At 38.9% G+C, this 26562-nt stretch overlaps 1 protein-coding gene across 1 annotated transcript; it reads right to left on the bottom strand.

Annotated features, from left to right (window-relative positions):
- Positions 1-3224: 3224 nt before the first annotated feature.
- On the bottom strand, positions 3225-24135 carry MCHR2 (melanin-concentrating hormone receptor 2; the record flags this gene model as incomplete). Its single annotated transcript, XM_009698929.1, is given in 6 exon segments — positions 3225-3541; positions 4630-4730; positions 6691-6739; positions 6741-6881; positions 17077-17281; positions 23952-24135. Coding segments are annotated over 6 exon segments (997 nt in total), but the record flags the coding sequence as incomplete, so codon positions are not given.
- Between the last annotated feature and the right edge of the window lie 2427 nt (positions 24136-26562).

The following is a 26562-nucleotide window of genomic DNA, read 5'->3' on the forward strand; positions in this document are numbered from 1 at the left end:
GTGCTTTTGCTGCATATATCATACCATTACCGACTCCTAAGCTATCCAATTTCACTTAGACATCCAGTTTGCTCATGCAGGCAGTGTTTTAGACTGGATGATGGGATTACAGTAGTCATCACAATGTATGTAACAAGTGACAGGTTAATAAATCCCAAAGCTTTGACATTTAATTTTCTGGAAGCAGTTTCAGGTCCACAGTGCCCTGGAGTACAGTCAGGGCTGGCTCCTTGATGCTTTGGAAACTCTCAGCTGCAGCACTCTGATTTAATGACTGAATATTTCCCTCCTCAACCTGTTACCTTAAGTTCAAATACAATAAAAGCTTGAAATACGGAACTGGATGATGCTTACAGCACAATGTTAATAGTCCTGATCGAAAATGCTGCATTTTAATCAAGTGTTACATGCAAAATGAATAATAAAAAAAATTATCTGAAGGTATGAGTGTACCCCTTACCTGTACACAGATACTACTCACCAGATTGCAAGTAAGTACCTTGAAAGAAACTTTTTGAAAATATAGTTTTTGTGTAGCTTATAGTTGTATGTGATGATGCAGTGGCAAAACTACACAGAAAATACATATCACTAGCAGGGTATGGACTCAACATTCCAGTTTGACTCCAGCAATACTTTGCCTTTACATGGCCTTCTATAGTTTTTCCCTAGATCCACAACAACATTGTTCCTTCAGATCCAGATTTTCTTCATGAATACCATTTCTATCAAAAGACATACTAAATCATCTAATTTTCAGCTTTTAGACCTATTTAAAATTCAGTAGGATTGCAATATCTTCCTTTTTTTCTTGCTGGCCACACTATTGCTGATACAAGCCAGGATGCTGTTGGCCTTCTTGGCCACCTGGGCACACTACCAGCTCATGTTCAGCCGCTGTCGACCAACACCCCCAGGATTTTTCCCGCCAGGCAGCTTTCCAACCACTCATCCCCAAGGCTGTAGCACTGCATGGGGTTGTTGTGATCCAAGTGCAGGACCCGGCACTTGGCCTTGTTGAACCTCATACAGTTGGTCTTGGCCCATCGATCCAGCCTGTAACAGAAGCACAGAAACTTTAAAAGTGGAGGTGTGACAGGCAAAAGAGAAAAGCACTAAGACTATTAAAAAAGACTATTTTATCATTCTTGTAAGTGTTAAATATTGTATCCCAAGTTACTGAGAAGCAGATGTAACTCACTGAACAGGTAAATAAGTTTGAGAAAAATCTCTTTTGTGGGGAGAACTGGCATATAGTGGTCTGCTTTGATTCAAAGGCCAGGCAAGGGAAAAAAAAAAAAAAGGAAAAAAAAAGGAAAAAGAGCTGAAACCTGTACAGTCACAGTTGTAACTCAGGAGCAAAGGTGACACATGCAGGCACATACCGGACCAGTGAGCAAACAAACTTGCACTTAGCGGGGCCGTATTTTGGTAATACTTGATAAGTCACCTTGTGTGCAGACTGGTAATTGCTTTATTTATTTATTTATTAATGGCAAGGTCTGTAGGTAGAGATAAGACTTTTAATAGACTAATTCATACAGCTGGGAAAAGTAGACAACCTTTTCAGTTCTGAACAAGCCCTTACATGTTGAAATCTTATAATTTTGCAGCTATCCTGTAGGGTTTAATGACAATATTGCCTTCACTCATAAAGTTTATCCTGAGTATTCCCTTGGACTACTATGGTTACAGTAACACCATCACAAATGTTTTATGATGCATTTTCTATGTAAAACTTCGGTTTTACACTGTGAATAACGATTTCAAACCCCTTAAACTCCTTTTTCTGTGTGTGTGAGACTCTGTGGGACTGGCAGATGCCACTTGATGGCAGGAGAAGACAGGTCAGTACCTCAATCCACAGTTTGGGAATGTGCAGCCCAGCCTTCCTTTGGTGAAAAGTATTTTCTTCTTTCCTGTGTCATGGATCCTGCAGTGGGTTGGCAGGAATCACGGGGTGGGTTTACAAAGCTTGACCTCCACAGGATTGCAAATAAATGAATAGAAAGCCTATTTGGGAAGGGACAACAAGATGGGAGCTAACTGCAAGTGTGAGGAGGTGTATCCTAAGTGTTTCAGGTTCATCAGGTCTCTGAATAACAAGAATAGTGTAGCCATAAAACCTCTGGTCCTAATGAAATGTTATCTCACCCAATAAAGTGACAAGGGAAGTCCTGAGATAAGAGAAAGTGATCTGAGAACATGATGCAGGTAAACCCACAGTATGCTGAACACCAAAACTGTGAACATCTCTTAAGAACATTAGATTTTTCAATAGATTTTTTTTTTTTTTTTTTTTTTTGGCGGATTTTCTGTATTAGCTGGCAAGGTCCTAATAATATTGCTTGATTACATCCTACTACTAGAAATTTTGTAGATTAGATGTTGACAACAAGTAGGCATTCTTCTACCCTTCTTGAAATGAGTGAGAGTGCATCCTGGGCAAGCACCATGTTCCTCTCGGCACTTGTAGTGAGACCAGCACTGAGCTCTTTCAGGACTGAACACCCTTCTCGAGGCTGTCTTGGAAGCAGAGATTTTGAGAAAACAGAAACAAAGACATATCCCTGAAACATACTGCTCTTTCAAAACTTAGGTTTAATAATTTCCAATGATGAACACTGTGAACATTTGTTGTTTTGCATTTTGTTCGCAAGAATATGTACAAAGGTTAATTCAAAAGTAATTTTCCTCTGAACGGACCTTTTATGTCTCTCCTCTGACTTTAACAGCTGCAAAAGTGAGTGCCAGATGAGGCAGCTCTAGATAGAATAAAAATCAATAGTTACCTCCTGAGTCATCAGTAACTGAGTCTCTTTTGGTCATTAACTTACAGTTTCCATGACTTCACACAGAGTGTCAGATCCCAAATGCCTGCCACAGTCATTCTATCTTCTTACTAGCAGAGGACTACAATTTTTAAAAATCTAGTTTTGTCTCCATACATTTGGTTCACCTATGTACAAATCATCACAAAAAAAGGCAATGTCACAGTAGCGTAGAATATTTTTTCACAGAATTCCTCCTCTACGAACTCTAACCTTTCAAACAGTGGTGCAGAGCCTCTTATACCAGCTTGACACTGGTGCATTTCCAGCAACAAAATCACTTCTGAGTTACGCTTTCATGAAGGAAGTGAAATCAGGTCCATCTATTGCATCTGATAAGATCTACACATAGATAATACACTTTTTTTGGGAGAAGACCCTCCTTTAAAAAACTTAACTTAATGGTGTTTTTGATGATGTTGACATCCCTTTCTGCTATCCTGACTTCCACCTTTGTGCACCGCTGGAGAGGTTTCTGGATGTTCCCACTAAGCAGGATGTAGAGAAAGGGATTAATGCTGCTGCTGTCATAGCTGAGGCAGATGAAGACATGGTAGTTCAGGTAGAAGGTCAGGGTCGGCTGGGAAACCTGAAGATTCATGAGCTGGATCGCATGGAATGGGGCAGTGCTTGCCACAAACACGCCGGTCGGAGCAAGCTCTGTCTTAGGGAGCCTCATAACTCTTTGCCTGGGGATACTGGTGGTGTAACTGTAAAATGAAGAAGGATCCCTAGCATGGAAAGTCGAGGTGGGAAAATGATGGCATGGATTGAGTGTATTAACCAACCGCAGTTACTTGAGACCACATTCACCTACAGTGCAAGCAAAGGTCAGCTCTCAACAACTTCTTTTTGTTTGTTTGTTTGCACATTATGGTTTCTTCTGCTTAGCCTGAATTTGATCCTATGCCATGCACATACAGGAGCCATTGAGAATTGTTTACGTATATTTGATTAAATACTGACAATTGTTTTCATTAAAAATGCTTACTTTCTTTCAACATGAGAGCTATATAGCTTTGCATCCCTTTTCATTTATGACTACGTTTTTTGACTAACAACTGGAACAGAAATATTGAGTTAAAATATGACTACTATAAGCTTAAAGGAGACTTAGAGCAAAGGAGTAAATGATCCTCCTGCCTGAGGAATTAAAAACCACACTAAAATGGAAATCAATTTCTTTTTTCATGGAAAATTGGTATAAGCTGAAATCCAAAGCATGTAGCCCTAGAACTAAAACACGCTGACCAGGAGCTGCTGTCATGGGAACTGGGAAATTGTATTTCATCTGTTTTACGTGTCAGTTTTCTTTTGTTGCCTAGACTTCCCCAGGCTGTGAGCAGTGGCCTTGTAAGTCCCCTTCCCACAGGAGGGGCAATGGAGCCTGGAGGCACCCGACCTGCAGCTCCCTGGGGCACGACAGCTGGTACCAGACCTGGCACCCACATTCTCCCAGGGTTTCTTAATCCCTGAACTGAAATCTTGGAGCTACGAGACCTGGATGGGCACATGCCCTCCCACAGCCAGAAATGCAGGGTTGGATTGTGCCTTTTCATTGTCCTCAGATAACTTTTTCCCACAGCGTTTCCTTCTAACTGGGTTATCTGCTCCCTCCCCTGAATCCCATCCCTAATCTCTTTCCTCGGAACCTAATGCAGCATCTGAAGCACCGAAAGTAGCATGATGCAGTGCCTAAATGTTGGTTTAGGACTGTTCCTTTTGGCCTGTTACGTATAAAACCTTTACAGTCTGAGCAGAGCATGTGAAATAGGAAGAAGCATGAATAACACGTTACCTTCCTGTTTTCTTCTTTGGCTGATACTTCTCCCACATGTGAAAAATAAATATCAGTAGTAAAGGAAAAAAGAAAGTTGTTACAGTAAGAAAAAGCATATACTTGTAAAATAAAACACAAAAAGAACAAACAAGGTGATTACACAAAGACCATCCCATAAATGTAAAAAAATATAAATTACATTTTTCATAAAGTGGTCTCTGACTTGCGATTCTTGATTAGAGATACATGGAGCCTGTTTTAGGTAGCAGCAAGTACGTAGAACTGCAAGTACTTTTAAGTACTGGAGTCTGCATTCAGCACTTCTAGGAATACTACTCGCAGATAACTACAAATTATCCCTCTCAGCTTGCCAAATTCTGTGTGTGTGTGCTTTTTCCAGCACCTGTATAATTAGTGAAAAATTCTTGCAAGCATTTATGCAGGACACAGTCTGCTAAGTCCCTTGATATTTTGCTAGTCTGACAGTAGACCAGTGATGACCACCTTCTGACTATTCTTACATCGCTAGTGTAATCTAATCAACACCATCTTTCCTGGTTGGTTTGCTGGTACTTTGTTACAATTCATGTTATTTTGTTTCTATTCTTTATCAAGTGGAGAACTTCCATCAAAGAAGGAGAGTAGATTATTTTGTTATAATTGGCTCCTGACAATAATAATTTGCTTAATAATTTGTTAAATTTCCTGGTTATTGCAGTTCATTGTTTTTTACTCTATCTACCAAAGTCTCCTTTTACTTGTCTTCATACTTGTCTGTATTGAAACCTCTAATGCAGGACTAAACAAGCCTCTGAGTCGGTCATGCCATCTGAGAGAGGATGGACTAAACTCCTCAAATACTTTCAACCCTGTTTTTCTCCTATTTTCTCTGATTTCTTTCAGTGTATTGGGATTATCATGTCCTTGACAAGTTCTTGAAAATAATCAGTCATGTTTCAGGAATTGTTTTTACTAATACCGTTAAGTCTTCAGCAGTGAATTTCATTAAGCTTTGCTGACATTAAGATATTTAACTTCTGTACCGTTACATATTTTTTGTCTTTTTCTGGTGCTCTGGAGTTAGATTTAATTCCATCAAAAACCTGGATGCAATTCAATGGTGGAGTGGGATGGGTAAGGGAGACTGGAAAAAAAAGGACTCATATACACTCTTCTAGGCTTTGTCTACATTAACAAGTTGTACAAATGAGTGGTGAAAATCTATAGAGTGAAGTACTTGGTGCTTAGGACGTGACATGTTATACTCATGTTAGTGGATTTAACTTTGAATTTTCTCTAATTGGATCCTGTGGATTGACGAATAAGTACTCAACGGTGGCTGGAGTCCATTCACTGAGTTCCTGGAACACTTTTTCCAGTCTGATTTCACCTGAATAGAATACACATCATGTGTTCTGAGGCTGCTGAATAAGGTGAACTTGAGTGTGCTAATTAAAGACAATTGGGATACTTACTCCAAAAATATCTTTGTTTTCCAAACAAACATGTGACTATAAAAACATCCAGTATCAGCCAAAATTTGCTCTCTGTTATGTAAGGTTTTTAAAATTTTCTTTTTTGTCTCTTGCTAGTCATGACTCAGCAAGCTAGCTTGAATTCAAGAAAAAGGCAGGAATCTGCTTGGCCATGAGATACTGGAAAGTCATGTATGCAATTTGAGGAGTGTTTAATCTCTTCTGTCATCTATGTCTTCCAAACATGACAGTTTGCCAGGTCAGAAAGGGCAAGGAGAGCTCATTTGTGAACAACCGTTACCTAAATGCAGCAAGAGAAGACAAGGAGAAACAGAGGTCCTTCACTGTTACATTTGCTATGTGGGACCTGTCTCGCTGAACTTGACCATGCTGGGGCTGCCTTTATATTGCCAACACAATCTGAGATGCAATGAAATTAATGATACAAGGCTCAGCTTCAGCCTTTAATTCTGTTCCATCCATCTATCCACCCACCCATCCATCCATCCATCCATCCTTCTGTCCATCTATCAGGGATACCAAAGGCAAAATGGGTGGTATCCTGAACAATGGCTGAAGACATGATCCCCTGAGATTTGAAAGCTTGCCAGAGAACACCATCAGGTGAGGCTAAATCAAAAGTGAGACTTTTCAAACTTTATTACTTTTGAGTAGACCCCCACAGGGAACATCAGAATAAGTGATGCCACCCATAAATATAAATTGACTTGAATTGTCTTTGATCTTGTTCCCAGGTGGGTTAGGCAAATTGGCTGGACAAGAGCTAGGTACCTGGAAAAGCAAGTGACAGAGCAATATAACAGAAAAACAATAAATTACTTAGGCTCATATTGTTGACCACAAAATAAAAATTCTAAGAATAGCCATTGCAAAGGAAGGAAACTGCATTTTTTAAAAGTTGTCTAGTACACCATGTCAGAATGGCTTTTATCCAAGAAATTCCCTTAACTTTCAACAAGTGTTGTTATAACTGATTATGCTTTTGGTCACAACATTATTTAATTAATAAGATAAGAGTTTTTAATAAATTCTATTATATTAGCAAGTAGGAGACAGGATTTAAAAACTCAGACATACAAGAAACACAGATATAAAATCTGAGATGAAGTTAGTTCTGGAAAAGGACTGGAGATAATTTAATACAGGCAAGACTGTAATTTGCAAAAAAATTATGGAACTTTCTGATATATTTGAGGTCTAGGAGTGCTCCAGTCTTTTATAGTTGTAATTTAAATGTTTAGTCTCCACATAACTGAAGATACAACTGAATGACTTTACTACCTTAGAAGTAACCTTCAGTTTGCAGCGGCTGAATACAAAACAAATTCAACTTCCATTTCATGACCTTCAGATTTTGTAAAACATTAGAGTGAAAGTTAATCTGTCAGATCAAAATGGATTAAAAAGGGCAGTCTTTGAGCTGAGAGGAAAATATTAAAAGCAACAATTCACATGTCGTAAAAAAGAAGATGTTAAAGGAAATGTATTTTCCCTCTGTTTTTTTCAGGAGTGAGTAGAGTAGGTACAAAGTCCACTGCATTTGGTATAGCTTTTCATTTCCAGATGAGACCAGACTCCCTACTAACATGACCACTAATACACAGTTTAACAACTCTTTTGGGAAGAATAGCGTCAGATCATCTTAGATTAAATTCAGCAAAGGTAAAGAAACCTAACAGTGAATTTCTTCCTTTTTCTTTCCATCCTTTGCACATGCAGAATCTGGCATACTGGGACCAGCCCTAGGCCTAGCCAAGAGGTACTGGGTACAGACAGTATATGATGGAGGCTGAAGATTTCCATTGCCTTGGGTCTTGGTACTGCTTTGTGGCTGTCAAACTCACTGTGCTCTGTAAAGTAGTTTGAAGGGAGCTGCAGCATTGCCCTGAGATGGCTTTGAGGTGATATAACCAACATGAGACAACCAGAAACCAGCACCAACTGACCTGCACAGGCCAGATGACACGGATACAGTTCTCGTCAGCAAGGTCTCCTAGTGGAGACCCTGGCAGAGGGGTGATTCTCATCACATTGCTGCCAGCTTAACAATATCATCAATTATGGTCCCCAACCCCAATATATGATGAGAGGAGTGCCACTGAGGTCCTAGCCCTGCTAGTGGCTTCTGTACCCATTGCCACCCAGATTATGGCTGACAAGGCTTATAGTTCTGCCTTGGCCCTATGCCCACCAACTCGCTCCCTACGATAGGGAAAAGGATGGATGGAAGAACCCAGCTTCTGGCAGCAGGAGCTGGTAGGTGGAAAGCTTTGGGACATTATTTTTTTTTGTAGAAAATATCTATTTTATAACCAACTTCTACAAAATGCATCAAAAATTTTATTCTGTCCTCTTCCACCATGTCACACACGCCTATTTCCATGCAAAATGCTGGAAGAGTTTTAGGGAGTAGCAGTGAAACATAGCGCTCTTGTGGGAGTTAGATTGACTCAGCTTCTTTTAAAAAGACTGAAAACTCTGAATCCTAGTCACAGAAATATTTTGAAACTGTAATTTCCTGAAATTAACTGAAAATGAGTGATTTACTAGCTGCTAGGAGAAAGACAAATTATTAGGAGTTGAGAAAATACTTGGAAATAACTTTTTTGGTGATTTACTAATGACAGCCTCTCTACGAAACTCCATCCTGTAGACTTCATGTCAGAGTATTTAAAACCTATACAAGTTGGAAGGGTAAAATTGACAAATATTTAAATACTGGTGAAATTTTCAGTGAATTTTAGTGCTTGTGGAGCAGAAAAAAATGACAGCCCGACAAAACAAAACAGTCCAAGCTAGCATAATATGAATATTGAGATGATTTCAGGTACCGCCCAAGAAGGCACCCTTATTCTAAAGGGTTACCATCTACACGTGGAATCCCACAGTGCTTGTGCTCAGCTATATAAGAAAACTGATTTGGAAAGTACGTCATTCTTGCAGAAGTTTTTTTCCCCCATAAACTAGTATTTTTGGTGTGTTCTGAACAAGGACCATTAAATAGGTAGCGACATAAGACACTAATTCTCTATCACTCTCAACCTATATCTTAGCTAGAAATCACTGTCTGTCTGTCGGTGAACTGTTTATGTTTTTCACAGATCAAGTGATAAAAATGCAGAAAAAACACAATAAAAGCCTGCAAGGAACAGTCTTCATAATAATGTGATTCCTTCTTAAAAGTATTTTATGAAAGAAAAACAGGTGTAGGTATGTATTAGGTTGATTAAAGTATTAGAAAGAAAGGAACTGAATTTGGTGGAGATATTATAGATTTACATTGTTAAAAATACATGAAGCCAGCTAGGCATTTATAACACCAACTGCAATGTGAGCAAATTGAACATTGCATTTTGTTTTCAGATACCCTGATACATATCTACATCCGCTTTACTAAAACCAGGAGCACTGGTGCGAATTTTCTTCAGGGCAGCTGAGAGCAGAAGCTTAGCAAGTGACTGACTGCTGAAGAATGTGTTCACCAAGCTCAAGTTTAATTAGATCGGGGATTAAATAGCCCAGTACTGGTACCAGTAAATAACCGGAAATATCACAAACTGGGCAGCAGTAACTTCCAAAACCTGTCATTCCTTTTCTGTGTTGCTGTATCTGTATGAATACGTAGCCATACTTCTGTATTTTATATAATGTAAATATCTGATAAGAATCAGAGGATTCTCATCTGTAGGTGCTGGCTTGTTGCCTGCAAGACCTTGGGATGTTGCTCAAGGTCCTGTACTTGCTTGTCACAGATCAGGTTTACCAACCTGTCGGAACAAGGTGCCTGCAGCACCCCGGTTGCTTGGTATTGTTGCCCTTGGGCCAGTGAAGGTCAGGAACCATTGCATAAGATCAAGAAAGGTTCATTTTTCTTGTAATAATAACCAATTTTCAGTTTGCTTGAATGTCAGTATGAAATAGATTTCTTTTATTATTCAAGCTTTGCAACAATCAAGTTCTTGTCAATAAATAAGGTTAAAGTATTGACCATTATTGCTAGAATCAGCAAAAGGCTCTTCTGGCATATGATATCTTAAAAAGCTGTGTCTAATTTCATGCAGTTATTGTCAGTCCTCAAGATGGTGACAGAAAGAACAGAAATTAGATACGTTTGCAATGGTAGAACTACTTTGTACCATTCTCGGTGCAGCTACCTCTCCTGTTTCACTGGCTGCCTCACAGAAATAGCTGCTCACACTGATACTGCTGGCAGGATCTGTATAATTGAGAGCAATTTACAGGCTTCTCAGGTTCTTAAAACCTGTGATTACTTCTACTTTACGCAAAATTTGACCTCTTAGTCTCCATGTAGGCAGGGTGTACTATGTATGCTTTGAGCTTGCTTTCATTTTTCAAGTGGTGCAAACAACAACATCTCCATGCAAAGTAAGGGAACAATACTACAACTCTTTTTAAAATTGACGGCAGAGATGTTTCCAAGGAACGGATGCTGAAGAAAGTTACAATGGATATTACAAATAAATCAGTGAATAAACTGTGAATTAAAGGAAGTATTTGTGAGAAAATGAAAGTGTGTAAGATGGAAATAGGACGCATGGGGGAAGCACAGAAAAGTGACATTAGTAGCCGACATGGAATAAGAAGTGCACCTAACCAGGCTTCCCTCTTCTTGTTGGCTGCAAGGAAGGTGACAGGACATGGTATTCCATCCTGTGCCGTGCTCTCCATGTGTCCTGTGAATCACCTCTTATACATGCCTACTGCCTGCCGTTAATGAGAGACTGAACTTTAGCTGGTGCCTACAGTTGGGTGACACAAAAACTCCTTAATGCTTTCATATGCTTCTCCTTAGCAGGAAGGTTTCATTGAGATCTCCCTTTGGTTTCAATCTGCTCACAAGGGACCTAACCATCGTTATTTGCTCTTTCATTAAGACTGTGTAACTGTGTATTGCACAAAGGTTCATGAGACAGGTTCACATCCACAGAGATTTGTTAGCAGGGTCTGTAGTTGATGGCATATAGTTACTGTAAGGGAAAAAGCAAAATGATAAGAGAGACAGTGGAAGAGAAGCAATTGAAGGGGCTCCAGGCAAGAATCCTTCTCTGGGTCTCTTCTGCAGTGCCATATGTGGTTCCTCCTGTATTGCTTTTCCCACAGTATCAACACAATTTTCGTCAGGACTCACTTCTTACCCGTTGCTCCTGCCTGTGAGGCTGTTGGTGTTGCTGAGAGCACGCTTTGCTGAGATCGTATGCTGGCTTGCTGTTAAGTTTGGGGCACGCATGGTTGTGGGTCTACTAATGTCAACCAGAAGCTTTGACCACAGGGTAGAAAAAGGGAGGGGAAGAAGGGGTGATTCTCACGCTGGTGGCACTCACTTCCCATGAGAACCCACTGTTACAACGCCGTTGGGTTTGCAGGTGCAGGGCCGGGAGGATAAGAGCGCAGGATCCACAGCGTGGGAACAAGGGGAAAGTGCTGCCCCGGAGGCTCTGGGAAAGGCGGCTTGGGTGACCGGACACAGAGCTGCCAGCAGAAAGCCAGCCACAGAGCTTCAGAGAGAGGGCTGTGAGCAATGCAAAAGGCTGAGGCTCTTAAGGCACCATGTGATGTGTGGCTTAACGGATGATATTGCCTTTGCTCAAAGGACCGGAGCCCGGCGCAACTGAAAACTTATCAACAGGGAGTGTAACTCATTTTGATAACAGCTGCAGTCTAGCGGTTATCAGACTAACGTAGTTTGTAATAAAACTGTGTTAATGGGCATTGAAGATTAAGGGAAGGAATGGCATGTGCTGAGGAACCCTTTAGCCTGGGATGGGTACTGGATCCACATCTTCCAGCTCCAGACCTGCCCATCGCTGCCTATGTATTGGCTGATCCCGGCTCCTTTTGCTGTGTGGACATTGTTTGCTTTGATAATACAGCTGAATTTTCATAGGATTCTCACAAAAGTAAAGGGCAGGTTACTAATGATGCCTTAAAATCTGGCCTGCATATAAGTGTATTTCCCTAAGTATTGTAAGATGACTTTTCACACTTTCTGGATCAATTATTTTGCTGGATGTTTTCGTATACTGGTATATGACTATAAAGGATGATTTCCCTGGGTTTCTAATTCTCATTTTTAATATTCATCTGAGCAAAGGAAAAAAAAATTCATTTAATAAACTTAAAGATGAAAAGGAAATCATTAGGCTGGGCGGAATGAAAACATCACCACAAATTCAAGTCAATGTAAATGTAAATGATTCTTTTTCTTGCTAGAACTCATACTTACTCCAGCCTGCTGGTATTCTGACTTACCCTTCCCCAGACAATAAGAAATTAATCTACCCTAAACACTTATCAAGCAGCTTTTGTCTCCATTCTTTTGTAGCAGTGGATACTGTTGGTTGTTTCAGTTTGGATGTAATTTTCAATCTTGCCTATTGTCCGATGATAAATTTATGAAATGAAACGTGAGTGGTGCATTTGGGAAAACATGCTGTTTTGAAAATAAGGGATAATTGTCACTTCAAACAGAGAGTAGAACTTAAAGGCAGACATGTGCCCTCATCTGGCAAAGTAATTATCAGTAATAAAAGAGTTTTTTGTTGGGAAAAGTCTGAAGAATACTTACCTGAAGCAAGTGATAATGGGAGTGTCTGAGCTGCGTCTCTGACACAGAGAGCTGGAGAAGGAGGCAGCGATGGAGCCTGCAGAGCTCTCAAAAAGTACAAGGCACCAGGTATGTGGTGCCTGGTACCCACGCCTGTTACCTCGTTTCTTTTTACCTTTCTGCCAAACTTACTGTCACAATGCTGCGTGGAGGAACATCTATGAGACCAACCACCACCAAAGTACATGGTATGAAAATGAAAGCCAAGGTGACACTATGACAGAGAAAATATTTCATGGGAGCTTGCGCTTTTAGTTAATGTTGTACCTAACTGCATGTCATCTAGTCTGATTTCTACCAAAGCCGTAAACACGTGGTTATACTTCTCCTGTGCGTATAGGACAAGGGGAGGGGAAACGTGTCTTAGAGCTTGGCTTTTTCCTCACTTTTTTCTTCCTGCCTCTGAACATATCTTAACCTGCCATATTTGACATCCTATGGTCTAACATTATTACTACATATTGCATATTGACACCATACAGTATACTGACACTATTATTATTATTGACATCACTAGTATAAATGATCTGATTAATGTTAATTATTAATATATCATCTGAATTGGCTTAAAATGAACTTCTGTTAGGATTTCCCCAAGAGACAGCAAAGTGTACTACACTCAGAGACGAAGGGCTGCTCAGGAGGTGGAGATTTTAAAAGGCTTTTACCTTTTCCCCTGGCTAGGGTGTTTGTGACTGCATGCGAAGTGAAGCAAGGAGCAACAGAAAAAAAGAGTGTGAAGAATGAGTAAATGGATTAGTCCATGGCAAATCAAGCGGTTCTGGTTTTAAATAACTGAAAGCCTATGACTTGCATGGAGAGAAGGCCCCACGCTACCAGTGGTACTGCCTTGGTAAATATTTCTTAGAGCAACGTTACAACAATGGGCAAACCAGGAACATATTTTCTCATGCCTGTCAGTCTTGGCTGCTGCAAACACTTGGAACACTTGCCTGTTTCTTCTCAACCATCACAGAGCTGCTTACTCCAGATTTATCTTCCTGGCTTCACCTCTCTATTTATGTGTCTGAAGCCTTAAGGGGATAGGTTGAATAAATGTTTATGCAGCCCTCCAAATTGACTGGTACCCTACGTAACTCGCAGACTTCAGGAACATGCTTGGGGAACTTTGCCCAAGCAGAGAGGCACTTTGCAAACAGGATCTTCACAAAAAGCAATTATTTATTGGCTATTGCAATAGACAACAGACAGTTAGGACTAGCAAGCTCCTAGGCTAGGTGTTAGTACTCTTACCACCCCTGTATGACACCCTTGTATCTTTGCTGGACAACTGCCAATGGGAGTGAAAGGGCATCTTCAGACTCCCTGATTTTTGTTAGCATTTTATACTTCTTTGTGCCAGTGTTTCTCTTGAATCTTTGAGCTGCTAACTGTCTCCACCTCAACGTTCTGGTCCCTGACTTCAATCTGTCTTACCTTTCTTAGCACTAATGGTTCTACTCCAGGTACTCTTGCACAGCTTAGCATCTAGCAACTTTCTCAGGAGGCTGAGACAAGCTGCTATAGCTGTGCCATACCAAAAGCACAACTTGGATCACAGGCAACTGAACCCCTATCCAGAGGACTACACCTTCTCTTATAACCAAAGTTTACAGAAGTAGTCAGAAGCAGGTGCAAGCTGTAAGAAGGGAGAGTGCCATTTTCCCGTGACATGCTCCGGTGCGTTCGTGCTACAGGGAATGAGATGTGCCTCACAGCCCCGTCACAGAAAGAAAATCCAGCATAGGCTTTGCCTGCCGCACCTTGTGTGCTGTGAAGGAATACGTAATGATGTGACTTCTGAACCTGCATCAGTTATTTTGAACGTGTAAGTCCCAGTTCTTTGTTTAAAATGTCGTATGCCAAAGCGGTCCTTTGCCATTTTAAAGAAGTCACTGATGTTGTTAATTGCAATGTTCATCTTCAGTTGAAGCCAAGTGGCTTATTGGAATGTTCCAAGTAACAATGTTAGTGTAGGACATCATACTGGACTCCCTTTTCACCCATTCACCATCTCACCTGTCTCACCAGAGACTGCAACATAACAGTATGTCAATATTTGGGCTTGAAGAGATGCTGTCTGCAGCGTACAGAGTTCTGATTTCACTTGGGCCAGATATGCATAGCAATATTTGTGTTGAACAGTCAGATTTGCTCATCATATACCTGGGCGTAAATTACATTAGGATTGTTGTCTATGTGTGCCTATGTGCGTCCTCGTCCAGAGAACAGGTGCTGTGAGCTGCTTCTTATGAAATTTTCTTTTAACCAATAGGTAAAAGTTCTGCTACCAAGGTTTCATCCAGGTTTAATTTATGTAATGTCTACCTGTGGCGTAAACATGAATCTGTATTAAAAAAATATGTTTGATGTCAGTTTAGGAAACTTTCTCATAAATTTTAATATGCATACTCAACTTACATAGTTTTTACAGCTTTCCTTAATGTTTTTATTTCATATTAAAGTGAGTAGCGAAAAGCAAAATTTTATACATTGTACCCCTCATAAATTGGCCCCGAAAGCTCCATGGAGAGAACAGCTGGTTTTGCCACTTCTTAAGATCTTATAAAGAAATTTGATTTGCAAAAAGAAATGCTGAAATACTGAAATCTCTGTTGGACCATTGCGTGACATAGTTCACTCATATTATGAAACAGAGGATTTATGGGACTAAAAACATTATCCAGCAATATGACAGATATTAATTTGCATTTTATTCAGCTCAAACTTCTTCTGGAAGCACCTTCCCAGGTCTGACCTGCTCCTGTCTTCAGAAGAGCTTTTATTTTTGAGAAATGTGAAAGAAAACACGAAGCTGCTTGATGCTGCATTAGCCACAGCATTTACTAAGGTGTAATTATGTTTCTTGCTTTTATTGAGAATGTGAGATGATTATACAGTCAAACAGAGTCTGATAAACTCTGCTGATTTTTTGCAAAATAGCTGGTTTAATCTTTTCACTTAAAGAAAGCTCCCAGGTGGATTCAGAGGTGCTTTACTGCAACTATCAAGCACTAAACAGTTTGGGAGCTTGTTAACTGAAAAACCTTTGTCTCTCTTGGCTACAGTGTCATAATTGGTATTAGCAGTGATAAAACAAATGGGAGAGAAGTAATTTCAAGAGCTTTCCCTAGGCAAGTGCATTTGAGATGGAAAAACTTGCCTCAAAATAGAAAAGCAGAGGCTTACTCTCAGTAATTTGGAAAAAAAAAAGTCTATTTTAAGACACAGTTTTAGTTGGGACATAAACTATTTTTTATACCAGGTTTTGATATTCTGTCTTTCCTCAGTAGGATATCCTGTCTTTTTCCTGCCTTAATACTTACTGTCTTTTGCACATTTTTTTTTTCTCTAAACAGCAAGATTAAAGATACTGCTATATGTAAATTCTTTAGGAAAAGACTGTTATTTGTCTCATACTCATAAGAACAGAGCTTTTAGAATTGAACTTCAAAGGCATTGATAATTTCTTGACTTTTTTAACTACATGTCAACCAAACAAGGCTTTTAATGTCATGCATTAGTGTAACCTTTTTATGATAGACATATTTTATCCATTTCAAAATTATTTATAACTTTCAATTTTCTACTTTCTGCTTTCTGTTTTCTGATAATTTTTCTCTCCTTCCCTTTAGTGACTACATTCCACTTCCATGGAAGCATGCTGTCTTGTATGTTACACGTTCAATAGCAACCGTCCTTCCCATTGACTCTATTTATCCCAGAGTCTTCTAAATGATTGACCAGTGCCTTGTGCTATGCAGGAAAGTTTGTCTTTTTGTTTTCCTTCATGCTCTCTCTGACATATGAAAGAAGACTTTTTTTGGTCAAAGTAGACTTTGCTTTCCTGAGTTTGGTCACTTTTTCCTTAAGATGAAAATATACAGAAATGGTTTTTGAAATCTGTAGTTACAATAAGAGTTAAATTCTTGTGGTAGTCTTGCTGCATTTTAATAAAGGTTTTAAAAAAATAACAGATAGAGCAGGTTTCTGCAGTCTGTCTGGAAGCCAATTTTTTATCTTAAACAAAAACAGTTAAAACAAAACTAGTTTTAGTGACATTAAGCCTTTACTAGAAGCTGCACCTCTAAGGATAACCCCCAGAACAGTAACACTGGTGGTGACGAGGATCCTTAAGGCTTTGTACATAGCGTGATGCTACAGCGAGACTTAAAATACTTTTGCCACATCCACAAACATCAGAAAATTATTCCTGCAGTTTTCAAAAAATCATTAACTGTGACTGATGACATTTCAACTTCTTGAATTACTACAGCTTTGCATAAACGTAAGCGGATATTATTGTCCTGGGGTACAGAATGAAAATATGAAACCACATTCAAATCCAAACTCATTGCGGTCATAATGGCACTGCATGTAAACTGGATGGATACGTCCAGGGAGGCAATGATGGTGCAAAGAGGGCTGCCAAATACCCACTTGCCTCCACATGCTCGTTGGGGAATGAGAAAGGTCATGCCAATGGTATGAACCAAATCTGCTACAGCCAGATTACCGATGTAGGTATCCGAGATAGTTTTCTTCTGGGTTCTGAAATAAATTAGAAGACATGAAGATCATTACTTGACATAGTTACTGTATTGTTTTCCAACTACGCTGTTGAGCAGACCTGCACACAAGCATACTGTCAGAACCACTATTTCAGAGTCAGGGGAAGTTTGTCAACCCAAAGATATTTCAAACTAAATATTTTAGGCTCAGCAAAAATCTATGGTTCACAATTTTTCTTTCCAGTGAGGTTGAACGGGCTATTTATTTTATTAACATCAGCAAAATTATCCATATTCTCCTTTGAAAACTATAAAGTATTCAAAATAAACACAAGTCTGATGGATATAGGAACTCTAGAAATATCAGCCTAGCGTAAAGAGGAAGAGAGGTGAGAACCTTCCTGCAAGGCAATTGACTCAGGGCTGAATTTTGCTTAAAGATGCAGACAGGAGGTCCTTGAGTGCTCAAGGTAAAAAGGGAACTGCTGAAAGAGGGATGATCCTCTGGGAAAAAAATACCATGCAATCATATATCTAAAGATAGTCTCATGAAGTTTATACATACAGAGGGAACACAACTGAGTTAAAACTGCATGTAGAGTCTTCGTCTAAGTACTGAGAGTTTGGCTTTGCCAGTTTCATGTCCATATTGCATAGCTTTTGTGCGATATATATGCTTTTCTAGATTCCCTTACCAAAATGTAATCCTTATCTTAGGATGAGATGAATTCTGATAATCAAGCCTGATTTAGGCTTGAAGGAATGTTATACATGCAGCTGAAAGAATTCCTGACTTTAAATTGCCTTATTCTATACAAATCAAAGAAAGAAGCACAAAGTATCTTTGAAAAGCATTGATATTTAGAAAATATTTTTTAATTACAGGACTTTATTAAAAAGGTCCTTATCCACAATCTTCATATAGAAATCACCTTACCTAAATACACTTACAAATTAGATGTCTAGTCTAAGCTATTTGTCTAGGTTCCCTCTCAGTACCTCTTATTATTTTTTTTTTCCAGTCTACTGCAAAGTACCAGTTTGTTTGTCATTCTTACTGGAAGACACAGAATAACTTGCAGCTGGGACAACTCACCCTGGCCACCCACGAACCACATTCAGAAGTCCAACTCCACGACCATCATTTCCTAAAAAGACCTGTGTGTGAAGAATTCCTAATTTCATATTTTTCATGTTGTCTTCACTGCGTGCTACAAGCTACGAAATAACTGTGTTTCCAAAGAAACAAGAGGGAATGTGCCAGACAAAAGTATTTTTTTTCCAAACATTTTAAATAAATTATGAAGTATGATTCACTGTCATCTGGTTATGATACTGAAACCAAAGCCAGACATCTATAAAGTATATCTGCTGGCAGTAATGACTGGAGCTTGTGGAGAGAATGACGCATATGTGATCTTTTTCCTTCAGTGCCTTTAACTTTGTGAACATTGAAGGATGCAAAATCTGCAGGAAAAGAAAAGCCCCAAACTGTGTTCCCTGCAAGGCGTCAAATAGTACCATCATGCTCAGACACACAGGTTTCAAAGCATCTGAAAACTGCCTATACATGCCATTTTACGTAAAAGTTAAAATGGTCTTTTTCTGCTTCGTTTCATTCACATTAACAGGACAAATCATACTAAATTGGAAATTACTTTTGGACTCAGAATGAGAATCTCAGATTCTAAACTCGCACACTTTATGCTTGCCGTGGTTTAACCTCAGCTGGCAACTCAGCCCCACCAAGCCGCTTGCTCACTGCCCACCCAGCAGGATGGGGAGACGAGAATTGGAAGGGTAAAAGTGAGAAAACTCGTGGGATGAAATAAGAACAGTTTAATAATTGAAATTTAAAAAATAATTTTAATGAAAAGGAAAATAACAAAGACTGGGAAATAAAACCCAAGAAAGACAAGTGATGCAAATGAGAAAAATTGCTCACTGCCAACCAACAGATGCCCAGCCCGTTCCCGAGCAACAACCTCCTGGCCAACATTCCCCCTGCTTTATATGCTGAGCATGATGTCATACGGTATGGGATATCCCTTGGGTCATTGGGGTCACCTGTCCCGGCCATGTCCCCTCCCAACTCCTTGTGCCCACCCAGCCTTCTTACCGGTGGAAAGGGGTGAGAGGCAGAAAAACCCTTGGCTCTGGATAAGCCCTGCTCAGCAATAACCAAAACAACCCTGAATTATCAACACTATTTCCAGAACAAATCCAAAACAGAGCCCCATACCAGCTACTGTGAAGAAAATTAACTTTACCCCAGCCAAACCCAGCACAATGCTAAGTTTAATCAAGAAAGAATACGCATTGAACAGCTGTCTCATGGCTGATGTAAAGGGAAGTGTTGTAATATCCACCGTCTCATGCTTTACAGAGGTTCACAAAATGATGCCTTTTTTAAGATCAGTGTCCAGAGGCCAGGACACGTATTTTCATACAGATTTCCATAGAGTTTCCTGTGGTGGCTCAGAACCACAATATTAAAATGGTAATTTACGTAGTAAACTTTATAATCTCAAATAATTTTGGCCACATTTTGTAGTTTATAACTTTCTTGTATTTTATTAAGATAGTGGTGCTTGCCTTCTGCTAAAACTATTACTTTACAAGAAAAAAAACCCAAACTGACAAAACTAAAGCCAGGAAAATAATGATGATAACCTCAATTTCAAACTTCTTTCTTTTCATTCTTTCAGTGTTATCTTCTCACCACAGATTTCAGAGCTTCTCAGCAGTTTCTCAAGCCACAGATGTTAGCTGGCCAATTCATCCTTCCACCCATGCCAGGTTAATTTCCATCTGAAACACCCTATGAAAAAGGTACAAAAGCACAACTGGTGTTCTGCAAAATTTGTGACTATGTCAAATCTGTGGTTAGTCCTACCTTGTCTTCAATTCTACTTCTACAGATTAAACTAATTAAAAAATCGATTTGAATGATCCCAATCCATTAAAAAACAGAAGTGTTGAGCAGACATGACAATGTGATAATCCATATACTGGCTGTCACTCCGGTAACAACTTCAAGGAACATAACAAGTGCATTGTGTGTTGTCATCAGTCATTATTTATCCCCTTTGACTACATTATGTGCTGTCATCAGAATTTATTTATATCCTCCTGGACAGAGAGTCTTCATTAACTAGAAGCTTGACTGTTAATTTGGAAGTGATCTTTCAGGTCGAACATGAGATGATTTATAGGTATCACACATTTAAAAAAGCAAGTACATACCCTTTCTTCCTATTGAAGGCTATCACAGGACATCACTGTTCTGGAAAGTAAAAATCACCTCCCAGTTATCTATCTTTAATACCCTCTGACTGTGGTCTACCCAATTGCTCTTGTACCAGTTTTAGCCTTTAGTTTAAACAGTCCTTTACTCTTTCTGCTGTAGTTGAACCTGATCTATAGAGAGCAAGCATACCCCTCTGAACCTTATTTTTAAAAAACAAATTTAGGTGCATTTTCATAGTTCTCCATTCTTCTCGTTCTAGTAATTGTTCTTTTCTGTTCTTACTCCAGCCTGAATATCTTATCTCTCCTGAAAACAGCTGGTGAGAGTTGTATTTCAGGCCTTGTTACGAGCCTGGAGAACGGCATTAGCATTTCCCTCTTTCCCCTGGAAAGGCAGAGCCTGACATGTATTACAGCTGTGTGTGCTTCTCACGCAGCTTTAGCCTATTGATGGCCCACAGCAATCCCAGGAGTTTGTTATTTTCTAACTGACAGCAGCACTTCCTATTCATAAAAAATACTAATAAGAAAAAAATTCTATGGCTTTGTATTTTTAAATGTTACTGCATTTCTACTGCTCTAGTCCCTCCTCTATTCTTTTTCTGGTTCTTTCTGTATGACAGTCTTATATTCCTTCACTTCAGCCACATCTCCCCAGCGTATGCCATTAGGAATACTAATGACACGCTCCTACACTTTGCCCCAGGTCTCTGAGGGAAAATACAAAATCTGGCTGGCCCCATGATCAGCCCCTGAAAGTTCCACTTTAACCTGTTGTCTCCTGAAAATCTTTTCAGGAAACTTGTTTCTTATCAACATTGCCCAGAACCATCCACACTTTAGCTATTTTTTTTTCCCTCATGTTATAATTCTTGAACTCATTAGATTGTTCTTTAGCTGATTTAGCTTCCAATGTGATAATATATAAAATCTGATAACATAAAATCTCTGATCTGGATAGACTAGCTGTATGTAGCGGTTTCAAAAATTTTCTGCTGGTGACTCTACATTCAGTTGCAAATACATCTTCTCCAGTTGAAGACCCAGAATGCAAGTAATGAGTGTTGTGACACTTATTTGCAATCTCTGTTTTAGGAAATGCTATTTTACGGCTTGTTATTAGTTACCTTATTAAAAATCAAGTTAATCTGAAAAGATGTACTTACAGATAATTGAAATTGTGTTTGATTCCCTTTTCAGTAACATACTCTTTCTTAAAAATGTAAAATCAGACTAGTGTAGCTAATTGGAGTTCTCTGGATCACATTTTCCCCCTTGACACAAAAACATAGCCATTGTCCCAGCAGCTGGTCCACCAAAGTCAGCAGGTTTACATAAAATACTTGCTAGCAGAAGTGCAGTTTTAAGGACCAGCTTTTCTAGGTTGCTGGGATGAAGATTATTGGGTACTTCTGGCTGACACTGAACTCTTGCAGCATCTTCCTCACCATTTTCTTTTTAATTAAATAGCAACATATCTCAACTCCCTCTATTATTCCCTGGGGATGAAATTCATTCACACAAGGAGGGCCACCCAAAAATTGTTGAGTTAGTAATTTTTAAATTAAATCTCACTGAATAGGCATAGATTACATGCAGTGTTCATTAGGACTTTTAGATATTTTCTCCCAGTAAATTGCAGATAATATCATTTTAATTCACACTTAAAAATGTTTGTCCCTCGCCAGCAGACTTGCAAACAAAATTGCGGAACTGAATTTCCAAGATTCGTTCTTTATCATATTCTACCATTAGTAAAGCATTTGCTACTGGAAAGTAGATAACTTTCTACTTAATTAGAGAGATAACATAGCTTCTTTCTCTCTTAAAAGAATTGACTCTATAATGCTAACAAGATTAAAATGTATGCATGAGAAAATGTGTTCAATAAAGAGAGAAGGCACAACTCTGAAGCAGAGCCATTGAGTAGTATCAGATCCATTTAGTGGAGGGTGAGAATTTGACATCGTTATTTTTCAAAATGTAGCTACATTGTAAATGTACATTCATCTACAGAATCTGAGGTTTGTGAACATCTTTTTTAGTGTTGGTAGCTACCACGCTAACTTTTTAACACACCATTTCCAAATTATTTTCCTGTGCATAAGTGTTCATGCCCATAAATTTGAATGTTTGTAATTTTCTCAAGCAAATATGGTTTAAATTATATATTTTTTTTTTCAAGTCATTGTCTGTGTCTATTCCCTCTGTCTCTCATTTTTACTGAAGTTAGAGAAAGGCTTTTCACAGGGGAAAAAAAATCTTTGTTCATTCTCAGTTTCCTTCCATTCTATTATTTTAGAGACTCTATAACTAATTTTTAGAAACTCAATGATTTCTTTTTTCCTTTCTATTCATTCATATATTTAAAAAGTCTTATTACCATTATATTCACTTCAGACATACTGTTTCCACATTTGTTCCCTTCTGCACTCAGTTTATGAGCTACAATGTCGAGTCTACCAGGCCTTGGATTTCTGGTAGTTTCAAGGGAAATTTACTGAAGCTTGAGGATCTACAGACATTTAGCCCTAGGTTGGCCTTTGGAAATCTTTCCTTTAAAAGCACAGTGCATCGGGGTGGAGTGCATCTGTTAATCCTTGTAGAGTGTGATGTATATTACGCTGTCATATTTCTTTATCTTAAATTTGCACCACAGATAAAAGGCACTTTTATAAGATACATGCTTATGGATTTAGAGTTTGTGGTAGCATCAGCCAGTTGAGAGGAAATTCTTTATTATATAGAAAAAGAAATCTCTTGTTAAAATTAAGAGACTAGAAGGTATTTTTTTTTTTTGCATAAAGGAAGGCTGGGTCAGACTTTATGACCTAAAAAACTTTAGCAATTTTACCTTAGTATACAACAAAAGTATCTTGAGGTATTAATTCCTGCCGTGTGAGAATCCTTGACTGGCACTAAGGCCTTGTTTCCAGAAGTAAGGTGATGCTGGAAAAAAGCAATGAGTTCCAGGAAGCTGCTGTAAATAGGCAAAAGTTAGACAGAGCTCTGTTATTAAAATAATCTGAGGTAGAAGCGCAGTTTTCAAAGAAGAAAAAGAGTATATTTCAGCTGAACTTAGAAGAATTCTGTAAAGCATTATAATGCCTGGTTAGTACCATAACTAAAGTTAGTCTAGATTTTACATGTGCTAGTGGGAAGACTGCTGCCAGTTATAACAGCAGCCAGGGAAGAAGGTGTGTATTTTGGTTTCCTTGAATGTGTTTGAAGCCAATCATGCACTTAAATACTTTCTCATAACAACAAAGACTAAGCAGGCATACATTACCGTTATCTATAGTCATGATTTAATTTTTTTTTTAATGAGAAGTGAATGTTAATGACTAAACGGAACACGACAAACTTGCTATCCTTGTCTTTGATGGGCAATTCACTTCCTTAGTGCAGTCATTTATTTTTTCAACAATAAATCTTACTGAAAAATGTATTCAATTCCATATCTTATTATCGTGAACACAATGAGGATACTTCCAACTAAGCCTGTTGAAAAGATAATCCCAATCAGAGAGGGAAGGATGATTGTCTCTGCAGGACCGATCACCTGGTAATGGTGCCATCCACTCCAAGATCTGTTAAACAAGCCTGGTATACCATTCTGACAGGAAGGCTGAAATTCACTCATTTTTCAGCGACTTTAGGACTTGGTTCTGTAGTAGCAAGAGAAAATAAATTATTCATCGACTAATCATTTCAATATCTTTAGTTAAGTCTGGTATCTCAGTGTACGTTACTGTTTAATGATTATCTGAATTTTATAAAAACTTTTCACCAATGGATTTTGTAGATTCAGCATTGTACATAAAAATTGGATGATATTGCTTTCAAAATGAAATCTGTGATGTAATAACTCCATTATAAACTTGTAGGCATCCAAGATACACCATTTTCTCATCACAGTGTTTATTCTACTCTCCAAAACACCCCTGTCCACTTTTTTCTCTTGGCTGGCGTGGTCCTAGTAGACAAGAAGTTGAATGCAAGCCATCATAGTGCACTTGCAGCAAAGAAGGTCAATGGCATCCAGTGCTGCATTAGGCAGAGCATCACCAGTAGGAGAACAGAGGGGATTCTTCCACTCTGCTTAGCACTGGAGACACATCTGCAGTGCTGGGTCCAGGTCTGGACTCCCATGTACAAGACAGACAGGGACTTGCTGGAGGGTCATGACGTTGGTGAAGGGACTGGTGCGTCTGGCATATAGAGGGTTGAGAGAGCTGGGGTTGTTCAGCCTGCAGAAGGGAAAGCTCAGGGGAATTTGAGCAATGTGTGTAAATACTTGGTTGCAGGGGGCTAAGATGTGGGAGGTAGACAAGAGGCAATGAGCACAAACCGAAACACAAGAAAGAAATTTTCCCTGTAAGGGTGGTCAAATCCCAGACCCAGGTTGTGCAGAGGGGTTATGGAGTCTCCAAGTATCTCAATCTCTTTGAATATCTCCTAGAGATGTTATAAAACCCAAATGGATGTGGCCCCAAGAAACCTGCTCGAGCAGACCCTGCTTTGAGAAGAATGTTTGACTAAGTGACCTCCAGAGGTCTCTTCCTACCTCACCTGTTCTATGATTTCTTGAATATGTGAAATATGAGATGAATTTAGATCTATTTTTTTTTTTACTCAAAATTACCTCTAATCTTATGTGTCCATTTTGAGATGCCTGAAGCTACAAGAAATCTACAGTGTTCTCAGCTATAAGTTATACTTGAGGGCTCATAAGAACTAATATTTTGATGTTCATTGGAAAATATGCTTATTGCTTTTAGAATGATCTCCTCTAGTAATTAATTTTTCTCAGCTAGGAATTACTGTCAGTCATTTAGTAACTTGTGTGAAGTAAGCATATTTCAGGAAGTGCAGAATGTTGTGTATGAGCAGGTAGAGAATGATATTCAGCATGTTTGGGGAAGCTGGAAATGGAATGTAGTTATTCCAGTTTTGGAGCACATGGTCGAAGCTTGGGGAATAATCATCTGTGAAATTACTCTTCTAAAACCATTCCAGTGTTGAAGTCTGTTTTGAATCCCAATCAGTAAAGGCAAGAATTCTGCAAATGAATGATCCATTTTAATCCTTTTTTATTGTTGTGGAAAGAAATTATTTTACACAGTACAAAAGGAAACAAAACATACAAGAGAACAAATTAAGAAGAAAGGAGGAAGACAGACTTGGGAAAGGAAAAGATCCCTGAGCTGACAAGTCTGAAGACCGTAACTCAAGAGTAGAAATTTGAAATTCATGCGAACATGTTTGCAGCAGTTACCTAAGAATGTGGGGAATCCAGAAACCCTCTGGGTTTCTGAATCCGTTCAGAAATCTACCCAAGAGAGCAAGTGAGAACACTGATGACATTTATTATATCCATTTCAAGATGAGATTGCTAAACTCTGACTTTACAAAGGCTAAGAATTATCTTTCCTTTTTTGTTGATGTGGCAATAAAGGTGGAAAAAAGTTAACTGGTTATTTGTCTAAGGTTGTTGTCCAAGGAAATGACTGTGATTTGTGCTGAAATACGCTATTCATCCTACTTTTGATTAACATTTTTCATTATCTGCTTCTGAAATATTCAAACACATTAATTGCTTCCCTTCTTATGCTTCCTCTGGCATTTGTGAAGATTTCTTTGTTAAAGCTCCTTAAAAAATCTGCCTACAAGTTGTTTAAAATAAGTATGCCCTAAGCACTGTCTAACCTGGTCATCTTCCACCTAAACAAAACTGTTACCTTGTATCATAGATCAGTTTGAATGGTTATGGTAGGACTCTGGTGATGCTGGGATGCAGCTATGCTAACAACAGTGTCCTGACCATGTTTCCCTTGGAAAATTTGCAGTCTGTTTGCTCTGTGCAGCATGCCACATGTTAAATGGCAAGGGGTTATTGTTTAAGCAGTCAAAGTGAATAGCAGCTGTGGAATGGATCAATTTAATTTGCTGACACAAATGTGAGAGAAATAGTAGTTTACCTGTGTATCAACCATGGCCTTCTTGCTAGTGATACAATTTTGTTTCTTATTTCTAGGAAGAAACAAAACAAAACAAAACAAAATGAAAC

The sequence above is a fragment of the Cariama cristata genome, unplaced genomic scaffold (assembly GCF_000690535.1).
Source record: "Cariama cristata isolate BGI_N322 unplaced genomic scaffold, ASM69053v1 scaffold914, whole genome shotgun sequence".
NCBI classification, from domain to species: domain Eukaryota; kingdom Metazoa; phylum Chordata; class Aves; order Cariamiformes; family Cariamidae; genus Cariama; species Cariama cristata.